Below are 22,877 nucleotides of genomic sequence, written 5' to 3'. Positions count from 1 at the left end.
AGTTACATATATTCACATATATTCTGTCGGGGACCAGCCCAGACACAAACTATTTCTCATATCAGAGTGGAGGTGTGGGATAAAAAATACAACTCACAGGGCTTTATAGGGAGGAAGTTTCAGAGATCCTTCATGAAATCCTAAATTCACATCCTGAAATTCACCTGCATGTATTATTTAAACCATTTTCATATCAAAATGTAAACTGGGGGTAAAGTTCATTAGCATCCATTTCCTAGGGAGCAGGGAGAATGACTTAGGTCACATCCACACCTATGCCTGCCCTGTCACTTAGACTGAAAAACACCTCTTCCCCAGGGGATCTCTTAAATTACAATAGAAGAAACAGAATGACCACTTACTCAGGTTGTCTCACTCTCAAAAGGCTAGGAGACCACTTTCTGTGTAATAGGTACAAATTGTGCCTTGCCAGGTCACTCAGAATTCTGAATGTCATACAATGTAGGAAAATGGGGCTGTATTATCCACCCCCTACAATCCATTCCCTTATATTAACTTTAATAAAACCTATGCTTCTATAACAGGGCAGATTGTATTCGCCTTAGGCAAAGACTCCTTCATCCACCAATGCTTACCATCAGAAACAAGGATTCTAATTGTGCAAGTTCCTGTCTTAGGCATCTGGGGAGAAGCATCAAACCCATCTCTGATGCTGACCTCTATGAATAAAAGAGATTAAGGGAGAGAAATATCTTTGGGCTCTGTGTCTCGGAGCCATACTTTCTCATTAGGAGAGATCATAATGTTTTATGAATAATCATGCTCCTAAAGGCTATAGTCTTCTATTTAAAGATTGCCTAAGTTGAAAATGTTTCTTCAGCTGGTGTAGAGCACCTCTTGATAATTTTATACTGTATCAAAATCTAGACTTCTTAACACATGCATTAAGTCTAAACATTTACAGGGCATGTCAAAACTTTTCTCAAACAAAAAGCAGTTACAAACATTATCAGATTGAAAGACCCCCGATTAGGGGAGACTCTCACTCGAGCCTTGGGATGACATGAACCCTCCCAGTAACTCACAAGAGACCGCCCTTGCTGCAATCACATGAGGTTTAATGACAAGACGACAAGACGGAGACCAGTACACTGGGGCCGAGACTCATAACCCACGCAGGGGAAGAGTTCGACCCTGAGTGACCGGGAGAAGTAGTTTTTATAGGAAGAAACCATGCAGCCCAGTAATCTGAAAGGGGGGCAGAGAGGATGTCACAGACAATTCCGAAAATTCCAGTGATGATTACAAGGGGGTAACTCCCTGCCTCTCAAGATCATTCTCAAGGTCGTAATCAGCTAGTTCCTATACCAATGATAATTACTAGGGGGTGATAATTACTGGGGGGAATCTCTCTGTTTCTCAAGATTACTCTCAAGATTACAATCTACCTTTATCTTCAGCTAGTTCCTGAAACCCTGAAATAGGCTAATCCTAGATTTCTGATTCTTCTCTTCCTGCTAGATTTTTGGCTCTGTTTTCCTGCTAAAGGGATCTGGATTTATCCAGGTCTTTCAAGATAAATACTATGATTCTAGAATCAGAATTAACAATAAATCCACAATTTAACATATCACACTTTTTTAAAATCCATATTAATCAAAAGACAAGGAAAGTTTTTTTCTAAAAGGTGAGATTCCAATGACATTGCTGCTATCAAATACAAGTTCCAGTCTCTGAGTAGCAGTTAAATCATCAGGTCTGCCCCCCTCTTAAGTGAAGAAGGGCTTCAATCATTTCTTATTTTGTGTCTTTCCTTCCATGAGAAGAATGCTTAGGTCTTAGTTTGCAGGTCCAATATTTTAATCAAAATGAGTTCTGTGTCCCAAAGATTAAAACAGTCAAATGTTCAGTCTGCATTTCAGCTCCGAAGTAAACAGGATTCAGACTTTAAGCAAGTTGTAGTCATCGTACAGCAGGACCTCTGTGACTGTGTGTGTCCCAAGTATCTGGAAGCAGCTCAGAATGGCATCCAGCAATGCAGAGTGATGTCATCAGGTCCCGTGAACTGGGCACTCTTCTCTGTGGAGGTGGAGAAGACTGTGGGCTTTTAATCCAACTCCTTTCACTCTGACTCCTCTATGGGAATGTGATCAGCTATGATGTCATCGGACTGCCACTCCTTTCCTGTACGTGCAGTCATCTCATCCAGCTTTATTTTCTTTCTGTGAAAAAAGGCACAAACACTTTCTGGACCCAAAATTAATATAGGACCGGGTCTTTTTATAATTTATCGTAAGAGTTTTTTTTCACCGTGCCTTAACAAAGGTCACTTTGGTGCCACCATGCCAGAATCTGTTTGCAACGTTTATCCATTTAAGCTGTTTTCAAGGAGTTACAGGCACACTCCACAATTCCTTTTTTTTTCACAATTCCTTTTTATCATTAACCATATATGCAGTTCTTCCATTGGATGAACCATCTGTAAAATTTAGCAGAATATCCTTTAAAGAATCTTTAGCTATAACATTAGCAAAATATAGCTGTGCAAATAGCAGCAATCAGTGGGGAAAAGATTATTAATCTGGCTTCCTAACTGAACAAACACAATTGTCCAAGAATCTTTAAAATTATCGATTAATTTATTGCTTAGATTAAGAAACATTGATCATAGTCAGTACTCTGATAAAACATCCCCTAGATTCCACACTGTTCTTTTGTACTGTTCAATCTCCTGCTTTCAATTAAGAGTTTAATATTCTAACTGGCAGAATGGGAAGGTGCAGTCATAAAAAGCAAACCATTTTTTTCATTAAACTGCTGTAAAAATAAGTTTTGTATTCACTCTACATGCTTCTAAGGCTGAATCAAAATTAATATAATGTACTCGCTGATTATTGTACAGCATACTTGTTAGAGCTCATGTGGCTCCAACACAAATATCTATTTTCCCTAACTGGACTGGTCCGGAGGTGCAAGGAATAACCAGACACAGCTTACACCATTATTATGGAAAAGGGCATCACTGGCTTCTTCCTCCTGAAGATCTCTCCTGAAGATCTCCTCATGTTTATCCTCCAAACATCTTTTATACCAATACATAAACTGGATGGGAAAATACATCATCATCCTGTCATGTAGGCAACCAGGTGAATGGCCTTTTGTCATATCCACATCTACCTGTCTGCTGAGTATGCTACCTGTCACATAGACTTGAATTAGGATCTCTATAAGATATCCTCTAAATTACAAAGAAATGGAGCAGCAAACATCCTGACCTTTGTCAGGTAGAGACAGCCTGTCTGCAGGGTTATGTGATCACTTCGGATCTGCCCAATGACTTCAGAGCCTGGCTGCTACACCATAAAGAAATATGGGCCTACACATACTCTACCTGCTTAAGTACCTGTTTGGCAGCTTCTATAAGCTGTCTGTTGGAAATTGGAAGTTTTTAAATTATCCACCTTATAAGTTGTAAGTCTGCCTAGCTTACAGGAAAATGGAAATAAGAAAGCATATTCAAAAAATGGTGCTGGCATAACTGGACATCAATGTGTAGAGGAATGAAAATAGATCCATATTTATCTCTGTGCACAAAACTCAGTTCTAAATGAATCAAAGTCCTCCACATAAAACCAACCACACTGAACCTCACAGAAGAATAGGTTAGAAGTACACTACAATGCGCTGGTGTACCTCAAATACAGTCCCAGTTGCACAGACACTGAAACAATTAATAAATGATATTTCTTAAAACTGAGAAGCTTCTATAAAACAAAGTATACAGTCAACAAGACAAAAACATCAGCTTATAGAATGAGGAAGGATCTTTACTAATCAACTCCAAAACATACAAAGAACTCAAGAAATTGGTCATCAAAAGAACAAATACAGGGTACAGACCTAAACTGAAATCTCTCAGCAGATGAATCTAAAATGACCAAAAGACATTTAAATGATGCTCAACATCCTTAGCCATTAAAGAATGCTAATCAAACAACTTATACCTATAAGAATGACCAAGATTTAAAACACTGATGCTAACTTATGCTAAAGAGAATGTGGGGTAAAGAAAAAACTCCTGTACTGATGGTGGGGAATGCAAATTGGCACATCCACTTTAGATTCTAGTATAGCAATTTCTCAGAACATTAGGCAATAAACTACCTTAAGACTCAGGAGTACCACTTTTGGGCCTATACACAAAAGATGCTCGACCTTACCATAAGGACATGTGCTCAACTATGTTCATAGAATTATTTTGTCATAGCCAGAACCTGAAAATAACCTAAATTCACCTCTTCTACACAGATGATAAATGAGTTGAGCTAGAAATCAGAGAAACATGACCCTTTACTACAAATACCATAAAATATCTTGAAGTAACTCTAACTAAACAAGTGTAAAAACCTGTATGACAGGAAATTTAAGTCTTTGAAAAAAGAAAGTTAAGACATCAGAAAATGGAAAGACCTCCCATGCTTTTGGGATGGTAGAACCAACATAGCAACAAATGGCAATTTTACCAAAAGCAGTCTACAGATTCAATGCAAACGCCCATTAAAATTATAGTAGAATTCTTCACAGACCTCAAAAGAACAATCCTCAACTTCATAAGGGAAACAAAACCTCAGGATAGCCTAAACAACCCTGTACCCAGAGTGCTGAGTGTGGGAGGTAACATTAGCTCTCTGAACTTGGTCACCTGCTGGCCTTTCTGGCTCCACCACACAGGCAGGTTAGAGTCAGCTCCCTACTGCATGTGGGTCAAACCCCGCTAGCTACAGTGCATGTGCATGGACAATCTCAGTGGTAACCTAAGTCATTTGTGGGCCAAATGTCTTATTCCCTTCATTCTTCCTACCCATTCAGCAGCAATAAAAGCTACATCTTTGTGATCAGAATGCCTACAGACTCTAAATATCTCTGCCTTTGTTTCTGCTCCACTTTAACTTCCTTTAGCTGCCAACATACATAACTGAATACTGTCTTCTTGTCAAATATACTTACATTATTGTTTATGATTTTTTTAATTTCTGATTTGCTCTCCCACTTACATGCTTTTTTTAAATTCTACCCCTTATTTCTGAGCACTCATTCCTTACCTTTCTTCTGTGATGCAATTTTCTCATGGGTTTCTCACATTCTCCTTCATATTTCTGATCATTCTTCCATGTACTTGGAGCCTCACATTGCGGGGTACCAATATGTCAGGGACCAGTCCAGACATAAACTATTTCTCATACCAGAGTGGAGGTGTGAGAATGAAAACACAACTCACACAACTATATTGGGAGGGAGTTTTAGGGATCCTTCATGAAATCCAAAATTCACATCCTGAAATTTATCCACATTTATTATTCAAATAGCTTTTATAGCAAAATGTACACTGAGGGAGAAGTTCATTAGCATTCTGTTTCCTAGGTAGCAGGGAGAATGACTTAGGTCACATCCACATCTATGCCTGTTCTTTCACATAGGCTGAAAAAACATGCTTGAGACCTCCTAAATTACAATAGAAGGAGCAGAACAACATATTAGCATATCCTGACCACCTGCTTAGGATAGCATCAGGTTGTATCACTATCAAAAGGCTAAGTGATCACCTTCTGTGTGGCAGGTGCAAATTGTGCCTTGCCACATTGCTCAGAATTCTGACTGCCATACAACGTAGGAATATGGGCTTTCATAATCCAGCCCCTACAGTATTTCATTCATAAATCTCACCTGGTTCAACAACACCTTCTGTCGTAAAAGAGGCCTTGGTGGGAGATGGAGGAGAGGCTTCATGGTGTTTGTGATTTATATTTTAAAGGTAGATTGAATGCTACTCTGTTGTTGTGACAGCATTTATGTGACATCCCATCACTTTTTCTGTTATCTGAGGTAGGATTTTACTCTCTGTTTGTCTCAAATTTATAATCATTCTGCCTCAACTTTAGAATTTCTGGGTTTAGAAGCATGTACTACCATACCCAATAAAATGTGCTTCTCAAAGTGGATTGTCAGATGTATATAATTTGCATTTATAATGGACATGTAATTTGAGCTTATATAGCTACTAATGGGTTGCCCTCTCTAGAAGCAACTACAGAGCTTAAATAAGGCCTAACGTATCTTCCAGTTTCCTCTCTCTCAAAACCTTGTATTTGTGCCTTTCATAGTGTCATGCTGATATAGAGTTGAAATTTGCAGGGACTAAGTTCTGAATAAGACACTTTGATGAAAGTGGCACATGCATCCTCCTTTAAACATTATCTCCAGTTCCAAACCATTTCCCTATCTTGGCAACTGGTTTGACAACTCCTTCAGTCCTAAAAGTGAACCTGATGGAAGAGACAAGGTAGAACTTAGAAACCTCACAGTAGATTTTTTAAAAATCTGTTTATCAGGATACAACCTTTTTCTCTTTTTCCTTCTGCCTGAGAGTTCCTATTTTAATTATCATAAAAATCACTCGAACTTATGCTTTTGTTATTTCTCAGGCAAGAGAGACTATGTCATTCTACATTCCTAATGTTTATCAAATCACTGGGGCCGGGGAATGATATGGGTGCAGGCTGAGTGATGCAAGCTCCCTGTCCATGCTGAGCCACAGGAACATCAAGTTGATGACCTGGTACAGAATCAACATCAGGCACCACTTCCTTAGTGGGACTAGACACAATAGGCCTTGGCCAGCTCTGCAGAGTTGTAGCAAAGTCTATTCTACCTATGTGAGGACTTGATGTGGGTAGGGTCCCTGTCATATACTAGAAGCTGTGAGATTTTCAGAAACTGACTAGCCACTTTTCATTTTAATTTTCTCCTCTTTGCAAGAAAGCAGAGCTATATGGTAGCCTCCCATACATGGCCAAAGAGGTTTTGTGGTCCAGCTGTTGTGAAGCTGGGAGAAATGAGATGAGGTGAGATGAGGTGAAGAGAAGCAGAGCAAGAACTGTGGGATGATAGGTGTGCAGTGCTGACCACAAGGCCCTCCCTTGTCACTCATGAGTAGGCCAGGGAGGCCGGAGTGTCTCACTTTTCCTGTGTGGAGCCAGAGGCCTGCAATATTCAGACCCCAGTGTTCAGATACTCCTTAAGAATTGTTCCACTTGAGATGCTCCAGATCCTTTCCACCAACACTACATCCCATCAGAAAGTGCCAGCCTCCAAATAGAGTGACACAAAACACATCCATTATAAATAACATGTGGTTTAAGCCCATATCAGAGGTACTCTGGCCCAATGAGAAACTAGGGCGGGAGTGTTCCACCCCCTGCCCCTCACAACATGTGCGTTCAGTCTGGAACACTGAGCATGTGCACACTAGAGACTGTTAAAAGAGCTGCTGAGGAACTGCTGAGGCAGTGAAAGAAGAGGTCTGTGAAATTCAGCATGGTGAGAGCAGCCCCCAGGCCATGGAGACCTGACTCAGGGCCTCTGACAAGTGGGTCTCACAGCTGGTAGACCATCATCACCTCAGAGTCTGGTGACTCCTCACAGCCCATGTTCTCATGAGGGTGAGATGTCCTCTATGAAGATTCAGAGGTGATGGGTGCAATTCCTGCCTGAGTCCCAGCCCTGCAGAGACTGACAGAATAGATGCAAGTATTTGAGGCCAGCCCCATCTAGGGCTCCAGTCTCAAAAGAATAAAGCAAAACAGTGGCAGATGAGTTTTGGCTTTGTTTTTGTCAATGCACTTGACCAAGAGAACAAGCAATGGTGTTGGTTCCAGCAGTTTCTACAAGCTACCAAGATTTCTAGCCTACTGCTCAGCATAGGAAAGTGAAAGTTACTGAGCCCATTGGCATTTTAAGAATCTCTCATAGCACATGTTGCTCTATAACAGAAGTTGCCCTTGAACACCTGGTAGGACTCCTCTCTGCCTCCTCCTTTCAAGGATGACAAGCATTTGCCACCAGCTCCATCCAGCTTCCCAAAGAATCTTTATGTGGTTTGTGGTGCTGATGTTCCTCGTGTTATGTGGTTTATAAGTGGGATCCTTTGCTCACATTAGGAAGTAAATTTATTCTAATGCAAGTGGTTGCCATGCCTTCGCCTGAGTGCTCAGAGCTTGACCGCCTATTACATTTGATAACCAGAATACTCTCCTGAGTATCTAGTGCAATGTTGCTTATGTATTTGTGTTTCATTATATATATATGTTTGCATTTGAAGATACTGTCTCAGATATGATTGTGAAAATCTGTTTTCAGTATACAGAAAATGAAACACTGTCCCTTATCTTCTACCACACAGACTTTGCATCAAATGGGTCATGGATGTCAGAATGAGACCTGATACCCTGAAAATGCCAAAGGACATGGTAGAGAAAATATTCCCACTTCTAAGCACAGGTAAGGGTTTTTTGAATAGGACCCTCATCTGATAGGAAATGAGACAAAAAATTAACAAATAAGATCTCATGAAATTAAAACTTTTCATTAAAAGACAAGAAAATATGAAAGAAATCACTGGTGCAACAGTGACATGAGAGTTAGCATGTAATTAGTTTCCTTCTGATCTGCACAATAAAAGAAAATTAGTACCGTATACAGTACCTGATCAGAAGACCATGGCTGGAAGGGTCATAGCCCTTTAAGATTATGCCACTAGTAACTGCTTTGTAGATATTTCTATTTCTACAAATAGATCTCTTTACCTCAAAATCTTGGTCAGAGGTTCTTCTTTCTGTAGTAGGCAGCCATAAATGCAAAGCCTCGAAACCTCAAAATGCTGAAGTGATGTGCTGTGAAATGTTGTCTTTTGGACATGACATAGCCATAGTTAACTCACAAGAGTTAAGACCACCTGCAGCTTCAGGTGAACATCTTCAGAACTAACCTTGAACATATCTATCTGGACTGAACCAAAGAGCTAGGAGAGGGAGCTTTCTGGTAGAAGAAAAAGCCCACTATGCTTTTGTATCTGTGCTGATGGTAACACGACCCTCCTGCAATGTATCTGGACAGAAAATCAAAAGGAATCTAGAAATTGACCTTTGGTATTATTTACCAGTTCCCCCTTTCATTACCTGACTGCCTCCCAGGAAAGACAGTACAATTCCTAGTCCCTCAAATTAATGAGTTTATTGAAGTTAATTAACAGGAGTACAGGTAAGGGATTACTTACTGAACGATTCAAATGCAACAACACCACCAAGGCTCATATTAAAATGGGTGATTCATGAAAACCAGAAGCCTGAATATCTCTGCATGACTCATGATTTCAGCTGTCCTGTTCAGCACCTATATAATCTTGGGAGGGGAAGGGCCTTATTAATCTTGTCAGTTTCAGTTTTCCCAGCCATGGTTTAATGCCTAAGTCTTAGTAACCTCCTTCATCTTTTTATAGAACTTTCTGAGCCCAAGGAAGAGCACACAAATTGGATATCCATTATCAAATAGCCAGTCCTGAAAACAAACTTGCTAGCTATACAGAATGACTGGTTTACAGTTAGCAATATATAATTGCGTGCATATACACATGCATGTAACAACAATTAATAAAAAGAAATGTCATAAATTATACCTGTGACCCTGACAGTAGATACACATGGATGTATGCATAGTCCTTCCCCCATTATGAACCCCCAACTCCACACACCAATCTGACAATACCTTACCCCAATGTGCTCTTTCCCCAGGCTAAGAGCAAGGTTTGGGTCCCAGTGGTGATAGATCAAATGCTCAGAACCCCAGTCACTGGGGACAGCTGGACAAAGTTATATGTGGAAGTCAATCAAGGCGGGAAGTCCTAGATATCAAAAAAATGCAACATTCCCACAGAACATAGATTGCCTTTTTGGCAAATTGCTACAGTAGGTACTTTAATCACTGAGGGTAAGACAGATGCAACCAGATGAGTCTCCATAGCCAACCCAGGATGATGGCCAGCCACAGGCCAATGTTAGCAAGCAAGAGTGTCAGACTGGGAACCAGCCTATTCCCAGTAGTACCCAGAGCAAACAAGAAAATTGACTGTCATTATCACAACCCATGTTCAAAAGGCAAGGCATCTGGGTAGAGAAACTCCTCTTGATCAGAGGAAACCAGACACAGCAGAAGGAACCTAACTTCAATAGGACTTGGGAAATTTGAGTAGGAGGCTCAGGTTGTTTAACTACTTCCTCCTGCCTGTTCACTGTCACCAGGTATCTTCATGGCTCTGAGTCCTTGGTATGAAGCTGTCTGGTGCCCCTTGTTTGGTTGCTGTGGGGGAACCAACCAACATCCAGACCTACAGCTTCTTCTCTACATAGATCTGGCTGTCCTAGAACTTGTCATGTAGAACAAACTGGTCTCATAGACCAAGTGTTGGGATTAAAGGCATTCCCTATCAGTGTATACTGTTTAAACCATGGATTTTGCCTACCTTCCTTCCCACAGAAGTTACTACATATATCTGAGCATACTGTGTCCTCATAGGATCCTTCCTCTGGCAAGGCAGTCAGGGAGCTGGATAGTCTGAGTACATCCTTCACACCCCCATGGTACCCTCCTATGGACACTAACTCTCTTGAATCCTCTTTGGAACCTCTAAACTGGTAACCCTGAGGCTCTGCCAGGTAGTTTAGGTCACAGACAAGCATGTCCAAGCCCAGCTGCCCACACACTGGGAAGGAAAAGGTAAGACAATTAGTCCTTTGTGGCCTGAGTCCAGCACTTTGCACTAGGGACCAGTCAACAGCTCAGATTCCTCAGCAGTTATTAACCCCTACCCCGCACAGAGACAAATCTCACAACCAGTCCCACCAGAGAGTGAGGACAGAGCTGGACAGACACCAGAATGGAAGGTAGGCTGTTGTACTCTGTAGAAATAAGGAATGGCGGGCTGTGTTCCCGCCCAGATCCCAGCTAGCTTACCCCTGAAATAATTACACAGAAACTATATTCTTTTAAACACTGCCTGGTCCATTAGTTATAACCTCATATTGGCTAGCTCTTACATATTGATTCAACCCATTTCTATTAATGTGTATTGCCACTTGACTGTGGCTTACCAGGACGATTCTAACTGGTGTCCATCTCGAAGAGGAGAGCTATGGAGTCTGCCTGCCTCTGCTTTCTTTCTCCCACAATTCTGTTCTGTCTACTTCACCCACCTAAGGGCTGGCCTATCAAAAAGGCCAAGGCAGTTTCTTTATTGACCAATGAAAGTAACACATAGACAGTTAACACTCCTCCATCAGTAAGTGGAACAGGTGGGAATCAGAACTGGTTATCTCTTTACTTTTTTGGAAAGTAAGTTGTTTGCATTAACAAAACTATATCTGTCAATGTGGGCTGACAAACCATATGCTGTGCTCTAAGAAAAGTTACCCTGAGACATTGTCCTAGCATTGCTAGCTTATAGGCAAGAGACAGCCACCAAAGTCAAGGGCTCAGTAACAGTACAAAAAATATCAAGAGTAAATTTACTGCTTTTTCTTACTAGGTTTGAAACATAATAGTCAATACTATAAAATGAGGAAGTGTCACATAAGAAGTGTTTACCCTACAGCAAATACAACTTGTAAAGACTCAATACATTTTATATACATAAACATTAACTGGGGCTTGGTCTATGGGATTCTTGACCCCTCACATCTGAGGCCTTCAATTCTTGGGTTGGGTTGGGGGCAGCAGGTCGTGGGTGAACAGTTATCTCTAAGGAACTGGGGTTCCTGGTATCCTCATCACCTGGCAAGCTCTGCTCAAAAGGCATTGATAGGTCCAGGTATACCTGTTGGTAGAAAAGGTCATAGGACTGTGTTAGTATGCATCCCCTTGATCCCACGGCCATCTATGTTCAGGTTGGCCCTTGAAGGCCCACCTCATCACTGGAACTTGGAGGAGCAGCCCGCACAGGAATCAGAGAAGGCAGAGAGGGCAGGATTGAGTGGTACTTACATCGGTTGATGTCACAGTGAGGATGCCATCTAAACCCTCTACCAGAAGCTTGAAGGTGGGCCTCTGTGAAGGCACTGCATGCCAACATTCCTGCGTGATCACATACCTGTGACAAATATGGCGGTGGTTTCTTAGCTTGTTGTCCATCCCCATCTCACCCTAGGCTACCAGCCTCCTACCAGGGGCCCTGGTAGGAAACCAGCCACTTCCAGGGACTAGTTAGAGGAGTGAGTAAGGAATGCTTTGCTCACAGGTCATGTGTGCAGTTGGCAGGCTTGTCCATGCAGTAGCCCTCTTTCAATAGCTTGAAAAGCTCTTCCTCTGGAATGCCAGGATATGGTGAGCCCCACAGTGTAAAGATCTCCCAGAGCAGGACTCCAAAGGGCCACCTGTATGGGAGTGAGGGCAGTGGCCTGTTACTCCTGGTCAATTACTGTAACGGTTCTACAACCGGACAGATTACCAATGGGCAAGGAGGGGTGTGTGGATGAGAGGGACAGCAGGGCTATGCTGTTGGCCCAAATGAGGGGACAGAACACAGCCTGAGAGGGCCAGGAACCTAAAGGCTGTTATAGGTGTGACTTGGGTCTTGCCATCCCCATCCTATATTAGGACACACACACATCACTCTGGTGGATGTAGACTCGGTCAAACAGGGACTCTTGTGCCATCCACTTCACAGGTAGCCAGCCCTAGGCAGAGGGAGAGTTTTTGCCCTGGTGGAGCACTGCATACCCACCACCCTGGAATGGGGCTCACATTTGTGGTCTTCTTGTAGTATTCTAGATTGTACATATCATGGGCCAGGCCAAAATCTGCAATCTTCATCACATTGTCCTCAGTCACCAACATGTTTCGGGCAGCCAAGTCTCTGTGAATACACTGAGGAGGCATGAAAGGAACCTGTGCTAAACTGACCTCTCCCTAGCCTAAGCAAACTTGACATCCACTCTTCCACTCAGAAAGACCCTACCTGGCCTGTGCCCCAGCTCTGCTCACCTTCTGAGAAGCCAGGTACTCCATACCTCGATAGGCACAGGACACTAGGTCTTTGCAGGTAAGCTGTTTTTCTGGCAGCCTGGAGGCATCACAGTATTCCATGCTTAGGGGCCTTTGTGCCCACAGGAACTCCCGGAGGTTGCCCTTGGCTGAATACTCCATCAGCACAAAGAATGGCCCTGGAAGCACAGGCACCTCAAAGATGTTGTGTGACTCAGGAGTCCCGATCTAACTGTCCACCCATCTGCTATACTTACCACCCTGTGTGCAGGCCCCCAGCAGGTTGATAATATTCTTGTGCTTGCCAATAACTTTCATCATCTCCATCTCAGACACCAGGTCCAACAAGTCCTGGTCATTGGCATCATCTGTGTTGAAAGTGGGAATGTCAGGTGGTAGCCCTACAGCTCCATAGGCCCTGTGTTACTTCTCTCCCTCCTCACCTTTCAGCATTTTCACAGCCACAGTGACAGGCTTGACAGTGTTGTCCATGTTAAAGCCAATAGCCTCTGCCATAAAGACCTGGCCAAAGCAGCCTTCTCCTAGAGAATTGCCAAGTGTCAGCCTGTCCAAAGAAGCAGAGGCAGTGAGTATGTGCCTAGGACCCTCAGCCCTCATGGCTCTTTGCCTCTGTATCCATAGCTGGCAATGGGCTTTTGCTTATGAAGACAGAGTAACCCGAGTCTCACCCTGGACCCCACCTCAGGAGTATTTCATCCCACCTCCAACAGGCGTCTGCCTGGTAGCCATCTAGCCCCCAGCCACAGAATCTCCTCCAAGTATACATAAAACCCCACCAGCACTGACCAAGTTCTAGATATTTCCCACTTTGGAATGGCTAGCAGCTCAAGCTCAGAAATATTGGCCATTACAGTACATTCTCTTGAAAATGGGTGGATGATGCAGACCAAGGGTATATCAGAGTTCATGGAGGTCACCTGCTTAGATTATTGGGGATAGGTTGGTGCCAGACAATGAATTCTGGGCATTGGGAAAGGGTTGAGGTGGTTTAACTCCCAGGAGTGGCAAGGTCAAGTCCATGAGAGGCAGTATGTAGGGCCAAGAAGAGGGATGCTCAAACAGTGGTGACTGAAGACTCAGAGTTGTTTTGAGCAATGTGGGATCCATGTGGAGGATAGGAACAGGGAAGGGTCAGTTAATTTGACTGCAGAGAAATGAGTACTAACAGGCCTCAGGTACTGCTGAGACTTTAGGAGGTTCAAGGCACAACAGAGAGATCAAAACTTGGTATATACTTTCAGTCACCTGTTGCTCAGGTGTGAAGTGAAAGTTATTGTCAACATTGGGAGACTCCAGACCTCCAAGTCTCTCAAAGTATATTTTTCTTTCCTGTGTTGCAAAGTCCAAACTCACTATTAAGTGGCCCCCACTTGAGGTTATGAAGCAAAGCTACAGGCAAAGGGAGGCAGGAAGTGTCCGTCAAGGCAGGGTGGAGCTAGTGCTACAGTGGAGGCAGCTGGAGAGTGAACAGTCAGTACTCTGATGTCAGAGGGTACTGGTTCAGCAGACATCCTCCTGTCCTGAGCCACCACAACTATCACCCAAGAAAATCCTTCTGTAGGCCCAAGCCTCAGAGCAAACAGGGAAACAAGTCCTATGTGGGGGGGGGCACAAGTAATGCAGAGCCTACCTGGAGCTCAGAACAGGTGATAAGTTCTGAGACTCAGGTGCCCCTTCCCAGAAACTCCAACACCTGGGTCTCAGTCCCAAGGTATTCCTCAGCCAAAGAGGAACTTAAGGACCAGGGCCAAGGCACTTCTAGCTAACCCATCCACCCAACCAGCAGCCAAAAACAGAGCCCACCTTGAGTACGGTGACATAGGGCTTAACATCCGGGCCTATCTTGATGCCATTCACCTCAACATGCTTCAGCCACTGGATGCGTGGCTGGGCATCGCTGTACACCTTGCAGTGGAACTCTATATCACTTCCTAGAGTGGCTGTCTGGTTTTCTGGCAGCCCAGCATGCAAAATGGGCTGATGTGGGAAGCGCTCTGTAAGACACAGACAAGTCAGGTGCAGTGGGTCCAATGGCCCAAGGCTGACCTGCTTTAGTCACCCAGCCTGGCTCTTACCCAGTACATCCAGTGTGTAAGTCTGCTGAATGCTACCAAACTTGTTCTGAACCACGCAGGTATAGTAGCCACTATTAGAATGCACCACACTCTCCATGACCAGGATCCAATGCCGGTGCCTAAGCTGCAGGAAAAGTTAGTAGGTGGGTGACTGTGGATGTCCAAAACTGTGAGCCAATTTTCAATCTGACAGAGAGTTAGGATATGCAAACATACTTCTGCTCTTTCTTTTGTAATATAAGGTTACCTAGGAAGTGATTGCTTTCAGGATACTTGGTCTAAAGTGGCTTTGCTACTTAAACAACAAAATGCTAATGACTTGACACCTCAAAATGTTAAATTAACTGTTTTACCTGTACTTTGTATCAAGTTAAAGAAGTCTTTTGTTGCCTTCTTCTTTTGTATTTGGATATAAAAGTATAAAGAAAACTAAACAGGGAAAATTTCAGTATTCACTGGAATGCCCTCCTGGTACTTTTCTATGCTTTCAGTTTTATTATTTTTCATTTTACTTCTATTTCTAAAATCTCATGCCCCTACCCTGGCAGGAGGTATTTTTGTTGAGGCTTGTCTATGACAAATGATATGGGCTATACCCTCTGTATCCAGTGCCCCTTTCCCAGACTTACCTTGATGCCCCCCATGCGATGCTCCCCTCGGAATTCCTTGCCATTCTTCAGCCAGGAGATGGAGGGGGTGGGGTTGCCAGCAGCTGCACAGTGGAAGCGAACAGTGCTGGTGGCTGGCACAGCCAACAGTTTCATATCCATACGGTCTGGCCGAGTCCAGTAAGGGGCCCCTGATGGCAGAAGTACTCATGACAGCATAATCAGTACACCCTTGCAAAGCTCGCCTACCAACACACCCTCAAGCCTCATCCCTCATCTGTACTGAGACTCCCTTGCTTTGTCTGAACACTGCATCCACAGCTGTCCTACTTTCAGTCTTGGGCTATTCTCTCCATTTGAGGCAGGCTCACAGGTGTAGGTACCCAGGAAGTAGAACCCAATAGGATGTAGATCCCAGGAGGCAACTAAGCCAGGTCATTCCACCAGTATGCCAAACCTGAGTTAGTCTGTATAGTGCCCAGTGAAGGCAGGTACCCTGCAGGTCATGCTTTCCCTCCACTGAGTTCCCTCCTTCCTCTTGGCTGGGTGGAGGATGCTGTTGTGGAATATCAATTGAAGATATGTTACATTTTTGTATGTTGTGGAACAGTTGTTTCATGATGCAAAAATGTGTTTCAATCTTTTATGTTATATTTGCTTAACTTGGTGAAGCTGTGTTACTTTGTCTGGTCTAATAAAGAGCTAAATGACCAATAGCAGGGCAAGAGAGGAAAATAGGCAGGGCTCACAGGCAGAGAGGATAAATAGAAGGAGAAAGTTTAAGAAGGAACAAGAAAAAAAAGAGGAGGATGCAAAGGCCCAGTCACCCAGTTTCACAGTCAGCCACAGAGTAAGAAGTAATGAAAGGTATATAGAATAGAGAAAGATAAAACCCCAGAAGCAAAGGGTAGATGGGATAATGTTAAGTTTAAAAAAGTTGGTTAGAAATAAGCCAAGTTAAGGCCAGACAATCATAAGTAATAAATTTCCACGTGTTTATTTGGGAGCTGGGTGGTGGGCTCCCAAAGAGTAGAGTAAAAATAACCAACAACAGAATGCCATATTGCTTGGACTCATGGGGAAGCAGAGGAAGGCAACAAATTTCCTAAACAGAGAACAAAGGCAGGGGCAGGGTCTTCCATAGTGACTCAACCGGAGGGCCCTATGCATCTCTGGGAGGAGGAACTGCCATATGAAGTAGGAGAAAAGTGTGCAGACACTGGTGAGGTGTCCCTGGTAGCTCTAAACTTCCCTTCCAGGCTCCAAATTTGGCCAGTAGGCTTGAGAGAAGAGTGCCACAATGGGAGACTACAGCGACTTAATGCTGCCTAATGCCAGGTAAGGTCAAGAAGGTGACCCTTCAGACATCTTACCTAAGCCTTCATGGTACAAAAACACTAAATAAAACCTGGGAAGGCCAGGATGACAGAAGAAAACAGGAAATTAGGGCAAACACATTGGGAATTGTTGGGGCAGAAGCTAGAGAGCAACTGGGTTAGAAATTTTGTTCTGAACAACCCGATAGCCAAAGTTGAAAAGGAAAATGAGAAGCTGACCCACTTCTCAGGACTTTTTTGGCTTCAGTCCTAGAATCTAAATCCATTTCTATGAGGGTTGTGACACCTCAAACAAGACCCTATAGCTGCTCTCTTCACCCACACACACTCATAAGACTCATTACCCTGTTTTCCCACTAAGTTTGTCTCTCTGATTCCTCTCAGCTCTTTGTCCACTCTACCCCAGAAGGTTCCAGGTGGTCTGAGGACTCATTTAACACCAGCTTAGTCTCAGAGTCATAACCACTGCCACATACAATGTCTGACCCATGATGTTGTCTCTCTCTCTCTCTCTCTCTCTCTCTCTCTCTCTCTCTCTCTTTCTCTCTCTCTCTCTCTCTGTTGGGGGCTGTGAACCCAGACCCTGAACTTCCTGTAAACAACTTGTTATGCTTGCAGCTGCGCTGAGCAAAACAACTTGTTTTCCTGTGTTTGTGGCTACTCTGAGCATGAGATCCTCAGGAGTTCCTTATGGTAGGAGAGTGGTTTCTGGTGGGTTTGCCTGGGGCATGGCTATTAGTTAAGCATCCATATATAAGTGGCTCTGATACACAATAAAAGGGCATTCTTGTTTCAAGGATTACTCATGTCTCTGTCTGTGTGTCTTTGTGTGTTTAAATCTTCAGGCCCTTGCCCAGCTCACAGATGGTCTTTTAGTGAAGGCTCTGCACTACATGTGTAGTATAATCATATACGTAGTAGTACGGATGGTACCCCCCCTCTCTTTCCATCTCTCTCTCCCTCTCCTCTCTCTCCATGGTTCAAGGCCATAACATGGGCACTGCCATATACTCACACCAAATCTGTGATGCTCCCTTTACAATGTATGCTTCAGCATGGCACTGCTCCCCTCCTGCTGGTCTGCAGCAACAGCCACTAATTCTGTGAATCTGATCTGGGACAATGGTTTCTACCCTCTCAATTGTATTTTAATAAAACACTGATTGGCCAGTATCCAGGCAGGAAGTATAGGCAGGACAACTGGACAGGAAGTAGAGGCAGGTCAATGAGAACAGAATTCTGGGAAGAGAATAGCTCTTTCTGCAGTCCTGGCCCAGCCACAGAAGAAGCAAGATGTGAATGCCTTGCTGTTAAAGGTCCTGAGCCGTGTGGGTAACTCAGATAAAAATAATGGGCTAATATAAGTTGTAAGAGTTAATAAGAAGCCTGAACTAATGGGCTGATCAGTTTATAACTAATGTAGACCTCTGTTTGATTTCTTTGGGACTTAACAATTGTGGAAACTGGGCAGGAAAGAAACCCAGACAACATGAATCCTTGAATCTATGTACTCGCCAGTGGCAACTTGAGCTCCTTGCCTGGTTTACTCACACCTGTAATGTTCCTTCCCACCAGAAACCTTACCAAAATCCCTGCCAAGCAGTCCTACCCCCTCTCTGCCCCCGGACACTGTCTACCTGTAGCAGTGACTACTAGGTACTAGTCATGTAGCAAGAAGACTACATGAAGGAAGAAGTCTGATCCTGACCAGCTCAGTATGCCTAGGCTCTGATCTTACCTGTGTCTTCAGCCACATTCTCGCCATCTTCATCATTTCCTGAGAATGGAGCATCTGCAATAGTTATAAGCAACCAGTGGTCCTGTGACACTCCTACATCCAGAGACCTGCTGCTCCCTATTTTCAGAATACACTGCTCTCCATCTTTAGGGACCACTGCTCACTGCCTTTGCAAGGCCATTCATTCAAATAGCACATAACTGGGGTGTACGCCCTCTGATGTGGGTAACTACCGGCAGCAACACGCTTGAGCCAGGGATACTGGAGTCATGCTGCCTAGGACTGCCCTGACCTCCCTAGCTATGCAGCTGCTCAACACATTTGTCAGCCCCAGCCACCAAGAACTTACCTGTCACATGCACAGTGAAGTGGCACAGGACATCCTGAGTTAGCTGCTGCTGGCACGTGTAGACTCCAGCATCATCATGAGAGACGTTCAGCACTTGTAACCTCTGGGGCCCCACCAGGATGCGGTGGGAAGCTACCAGCTCTGTGCCATCCTTAGACCAGACAGTGCAGCCTGTGCAGGCACCTCCAGGCAGAGAGCAGACCAGCTCCATGGTGTCCCCGCTGACAAAGACCACTTGCTCTTGCTGGCTAGGCTCAGGGCCTGGGACCTCTGTGGATGAAATGGAAAGCTGTGAAACAGATTCTTCACAGTAGCACGCTGAAGGCCCCATACTTTACTTTGCAAACTAGCAAAGCTGTGGCAGGCAAGTGAGGGGCATGTTCCTGGGGCTTAGGATTCTGCCAGACAATGTTTAAACCGGGAGTGGGCAGACTATTTCAATAAGATCCCAGGGTGTCGGTATCTCAACTCTGTCAGTGGTGTGTGTTAAGGTTTCTGTCTCTGTCCTGTAGGAGGAAGCTGTCTTCCAAGGATGATATGGAAGAGACACAGCTGCTTAGGACCAGCCTAGATTGGATTCACACATTCCAGTGGGATGATTAGAATTATTAAGCAAAAAGAAACAGATAAGAGAGAAATAAAAGATAAAACACAGAACAGCATCAGGAGGGAAATTTAGTGAATACTGAACCACCCCTTTATTTTCCACATATCTTTTCATACCCCACTCCAAAGAGGGAAAGGGGGAGAAAACAGACTTCATCAACATGATAAAACAAATAAACAGAGCACCTCTGATCTTTGGTCAAAATGAAGCTGATAAACCTCTGTACTTAAAATACCAATTAACCATCCTAGGTTAGGACCTCTTGTTTTGTAGTCACTTGTTGTCAACAACTTTGAAAAAACAAAACAAGCTCAAACTCTCTGACCTCTAATCAAGGTGGAATGGACTCACATCTGTGTGCCCTGACACACAGCAGCACTCCTAGTAGCTGAAAGATCTAAAAATGTCAAGAAGGGTGGGGGCAGCTCTATGGTACAGCACCTGCCTGGAATGAATGAAGCTTTAAACTCCTACACCTGGGATTCCCATTTCACAAATGAGGGCCATGCTTTGGCTAGGGGATGTCAGAGGGGCCATGTGAGCCAACTCGAGCTAGAATTAGTCATGTGGAGACAATCACCCATCCTGAGAGTTAAGAAACTGGAGTTTTTGGGTGCTTAGACACAGGTAGCCATACACCTCTCCCCTACCCAGATGGTGCCCAGATAATGAGGAGACCCAAAAGCCTCACACGTAGGGAGATATCACCAGATAATTATCACACCCAGATTTCCCTGCTAGGACCTAACAATGCCCATCATAGGTACAGATGGGCTCAGGGCCCAGGGGCAGGTAGTCCTGCTGATCAGAACTCCTTCCTTAGATTCAAATGGACTGCTTAATATGTCACTTGCCATTCTGCAGTCGCATAGATTACATTCGGTGCCCAAATGACCAATCGAACAAAACCAGTACCAGTTCTGCCCATCCCAGAGTCATTCCACCAAGATTCCAACAGCCAGAGGGACTGTCCTCAAAAGTATCCATGAAGCTTCTGTCCCATTGAGCCACGCAGATTTTGTTTGCCTGAGTGGGCCTCACAGTAAGGGATCTTCTATCCTGACCTTCAGTTCTCCTGCTGCCATGTCCTATGGAGGCATTCCAGTGCTGGAAGCTTCCTGAGGCACCACAGAAGATGAAGAACTGTCTAGTCAGTGGCCTCAGGGCAAGCATGACCCAAAAGCAACAGTTGTGGTTTAGTCTGGTCAAGACAAAAGTTCAAGCTATTCACACAAGTGCTCTCCTCAGGAGAGGGACTGGGGAAAGACACAACATTCCACAGGATGGAGAGGCAAATGCCTGGATGTGTGGGGTGGGGAAGGGAAATGGCCCTGAATCAGCTGAGCTGACATTTGATCTATCCATCCATCCTGTCCACTAGGAGCCAGCACAGCTCAGTTATTTGGACTTTGAGGGCCTCAGGCAACAGCAAATCCAACCCTGTGATTCCATTCCAGTGTCACGGGGCCTATAGGGACTTGTGTTGTGAGTTATGCAGGTAAGAAAGGAAACACAGTGTAGGATGCAGCTTGAGACAACACAGAATATGGTATATGCTGAGGAGGTAGTATCAGATCATGGTCTAATGGAGCCCTCCCACCCCCATTAGCCTTGAGACCTTCAAAAATACAAATATTTTAGATTACAATTCATAACACTAGCAAAAATACAGTTAAGAAGTAGCAATAAAAATAATTTGATGGTTGGGGATCACCGCAATATGAGGAACTGTATTAAAGGGAAATTAATTAGAAAACTTGAAAACCACTTCAGGCTACTGTCTACCCCTACTGAGAACACAGAACCAAATTTGCCCTACCTACCAGGAGTGGCCAGTGTGGTTGGGGCCTAGCCCTACTTCAGAACCCTTAGGGCCGGCCAACCCCTGCTTGGTGATTTATGTTCCCAGAGACAGTCAGCCATGTCTTTGTATTTTCATTGCCAGGCCCATCTAGTTAAGGAATAGGATGAAGTTTATCGGCCTGTAAACTCCCTGGGTGGGGCAGGACTGGTGCATTTCCCACCAATCCACCTTCATTGTCTGGAGCACAGAGAGGGTAAGTGCTTTCCCCTGGACCTGAGATCACTGACACCAGACACAGGGAATAATATCTTCTCCTGACATTACTATGGTCCGCTGTCACTGGCCATTGGCTCCTGGAAGCACTAATATGCAAGCCAATGCTCACAGAGTGCTGATCTCCTTACACCTGCTGTCATACAGCTAAGTGACATGAACACTCAATATTTCAGTCCACCTGACAGCTGCCGTCACACCAGCTGAGTGACATGCACACTCAATGTTCCAGTCCAATTCCATTCACCAAAAAAAGTTCCAGGCCAGACAGTGATGGCTCATGCTTTAATTCCAGCACTTGTGAGGCAGAAGCAGGTAAATTTCTGTGAGTTTGAGCCCAACTTGATCTACAGGAGCTAGCTTCAAGATAGGCTCCACAGCTAGAGAAAAACCCTGTCTCAGAAAAAAAAAATGGTATCACCTATGGCAGTCTTGCTCTGTCACCCTCTTACTGTTGGCCCTTGCACCCATCATCCATGTGTGACCCTCAATGAGACCAGCAGACAAACCTTCTTTGAAGTTAAAAGATTGAAAAACAATGCAAGTTTATTTATAGGAACGTTGTCACAAGAGTCTTCTTGACTATCTGAGAGCTGCTACAAAAGGGGAAGGCTTGATGGAGTTTTTAAAAGCACAAACCTCAATTGTCTCAACTCCTGGGGTATTTTTGCTATGTGAGAAATTATTCTGTTTTTGTTTTCTAGTGCAAGCAAGGATAAGTGAAATTACAGAAGCAGAATGAGCATCTGGTTAATATTTTTAAAATAACAATTATACAGTATGGGAACAACTTTGAGAAATGATCCAGGTGGCTCTGGGATCAGTCTTCCCTTTAGATTGCTATCGAGACTCAAATGCTGAGGGCCATGACTTAGGGTTGTAGTCCTGACATCCTGTGGTTAATAATTCTTAGGCTGAGAATAGTCTTGCTGACTCCAAGGTTTTTCTTTTTTCACATAACTTAGTTTGACACTCAGTTTGAAATGGAGCTAGTTTTTAAACATTACATAAGTAAACAGACCCAGTTTCTGATTTTAGAGTAGCCAGCTTGGGGGTCAGGCAGGTGGTCTCAGCATTTACACAAAGAAGGCTATAGACAATCTTCAACACAGACTGCTGATCTCTTACCCCTCACACAAAGGGCTGTTAAATCTAGGTCCTGTGTTGCCAGGAGAATATGAAGTTGTGATAGCTCCTAACAGAACCCTCACTAACTAGTCAGTAGTACTGATGT

The 22,877-nt window shown here is 43.9% G+C and overlaps 1 protein-coding gene across 1 annotated transcript; it reads right to left on the bottom strand.

Annotated features, from left to right (window-relative positions):
• Positions 1-6,346: 6,346 nt before the first annotated feature.
• On the bottom strand, positions 6,347-19,291 carry LOC148119617 (fibroblast growth factor receptor 3-like). Its single transcript, XM_087897281.1, has 13 exons — positions 18,960-19,291; positions 18,611-18,664; positions 15,557-15,726; positions 14,928-15,051; positions 14,633-14,846; positions 13,275-13,396; positions 13,089-13,199; positions 12,832-13,010; positions 12,592-12,714; positions 12,454-12,524; positions 12,084-12,221; positions 11,833-11,938; positions 6,347-6,373 (listed from the first exon to the last, which is right to left on the bottom strand). Exons 1-13 carry the CDS (start codon positions 19,288-19,290, stop codon positions 6,347-6,349), a joined length of 1,770 nt encoding a protein of 589 aa, XP_087753407.1. The 5' UTR covers position 19,291.
• Between the last annotated feature and the right edge of the window lie 3,586 nt (positions 19,292-22,877).

This window comes from Myodes glareolus, chromosome 16, assembly GCF_982192425.1.
Source record: "Myodes glareolus chromosome 16, mMyoGla1.1, whole genome shotgun sequence".
In the NCBI taxonomy this organism is placed as follows: Eukaryota; Metazoa; Chordata; class Mammalia; order Rodentia; family Cricetidae; genus Myodes; species Myodes glareolus.
The sequence above is the reverse complement of the archived record's forward strand: the minus strand, read 5'-3'. Positions and strand labels throughout refer to the sequence as shown.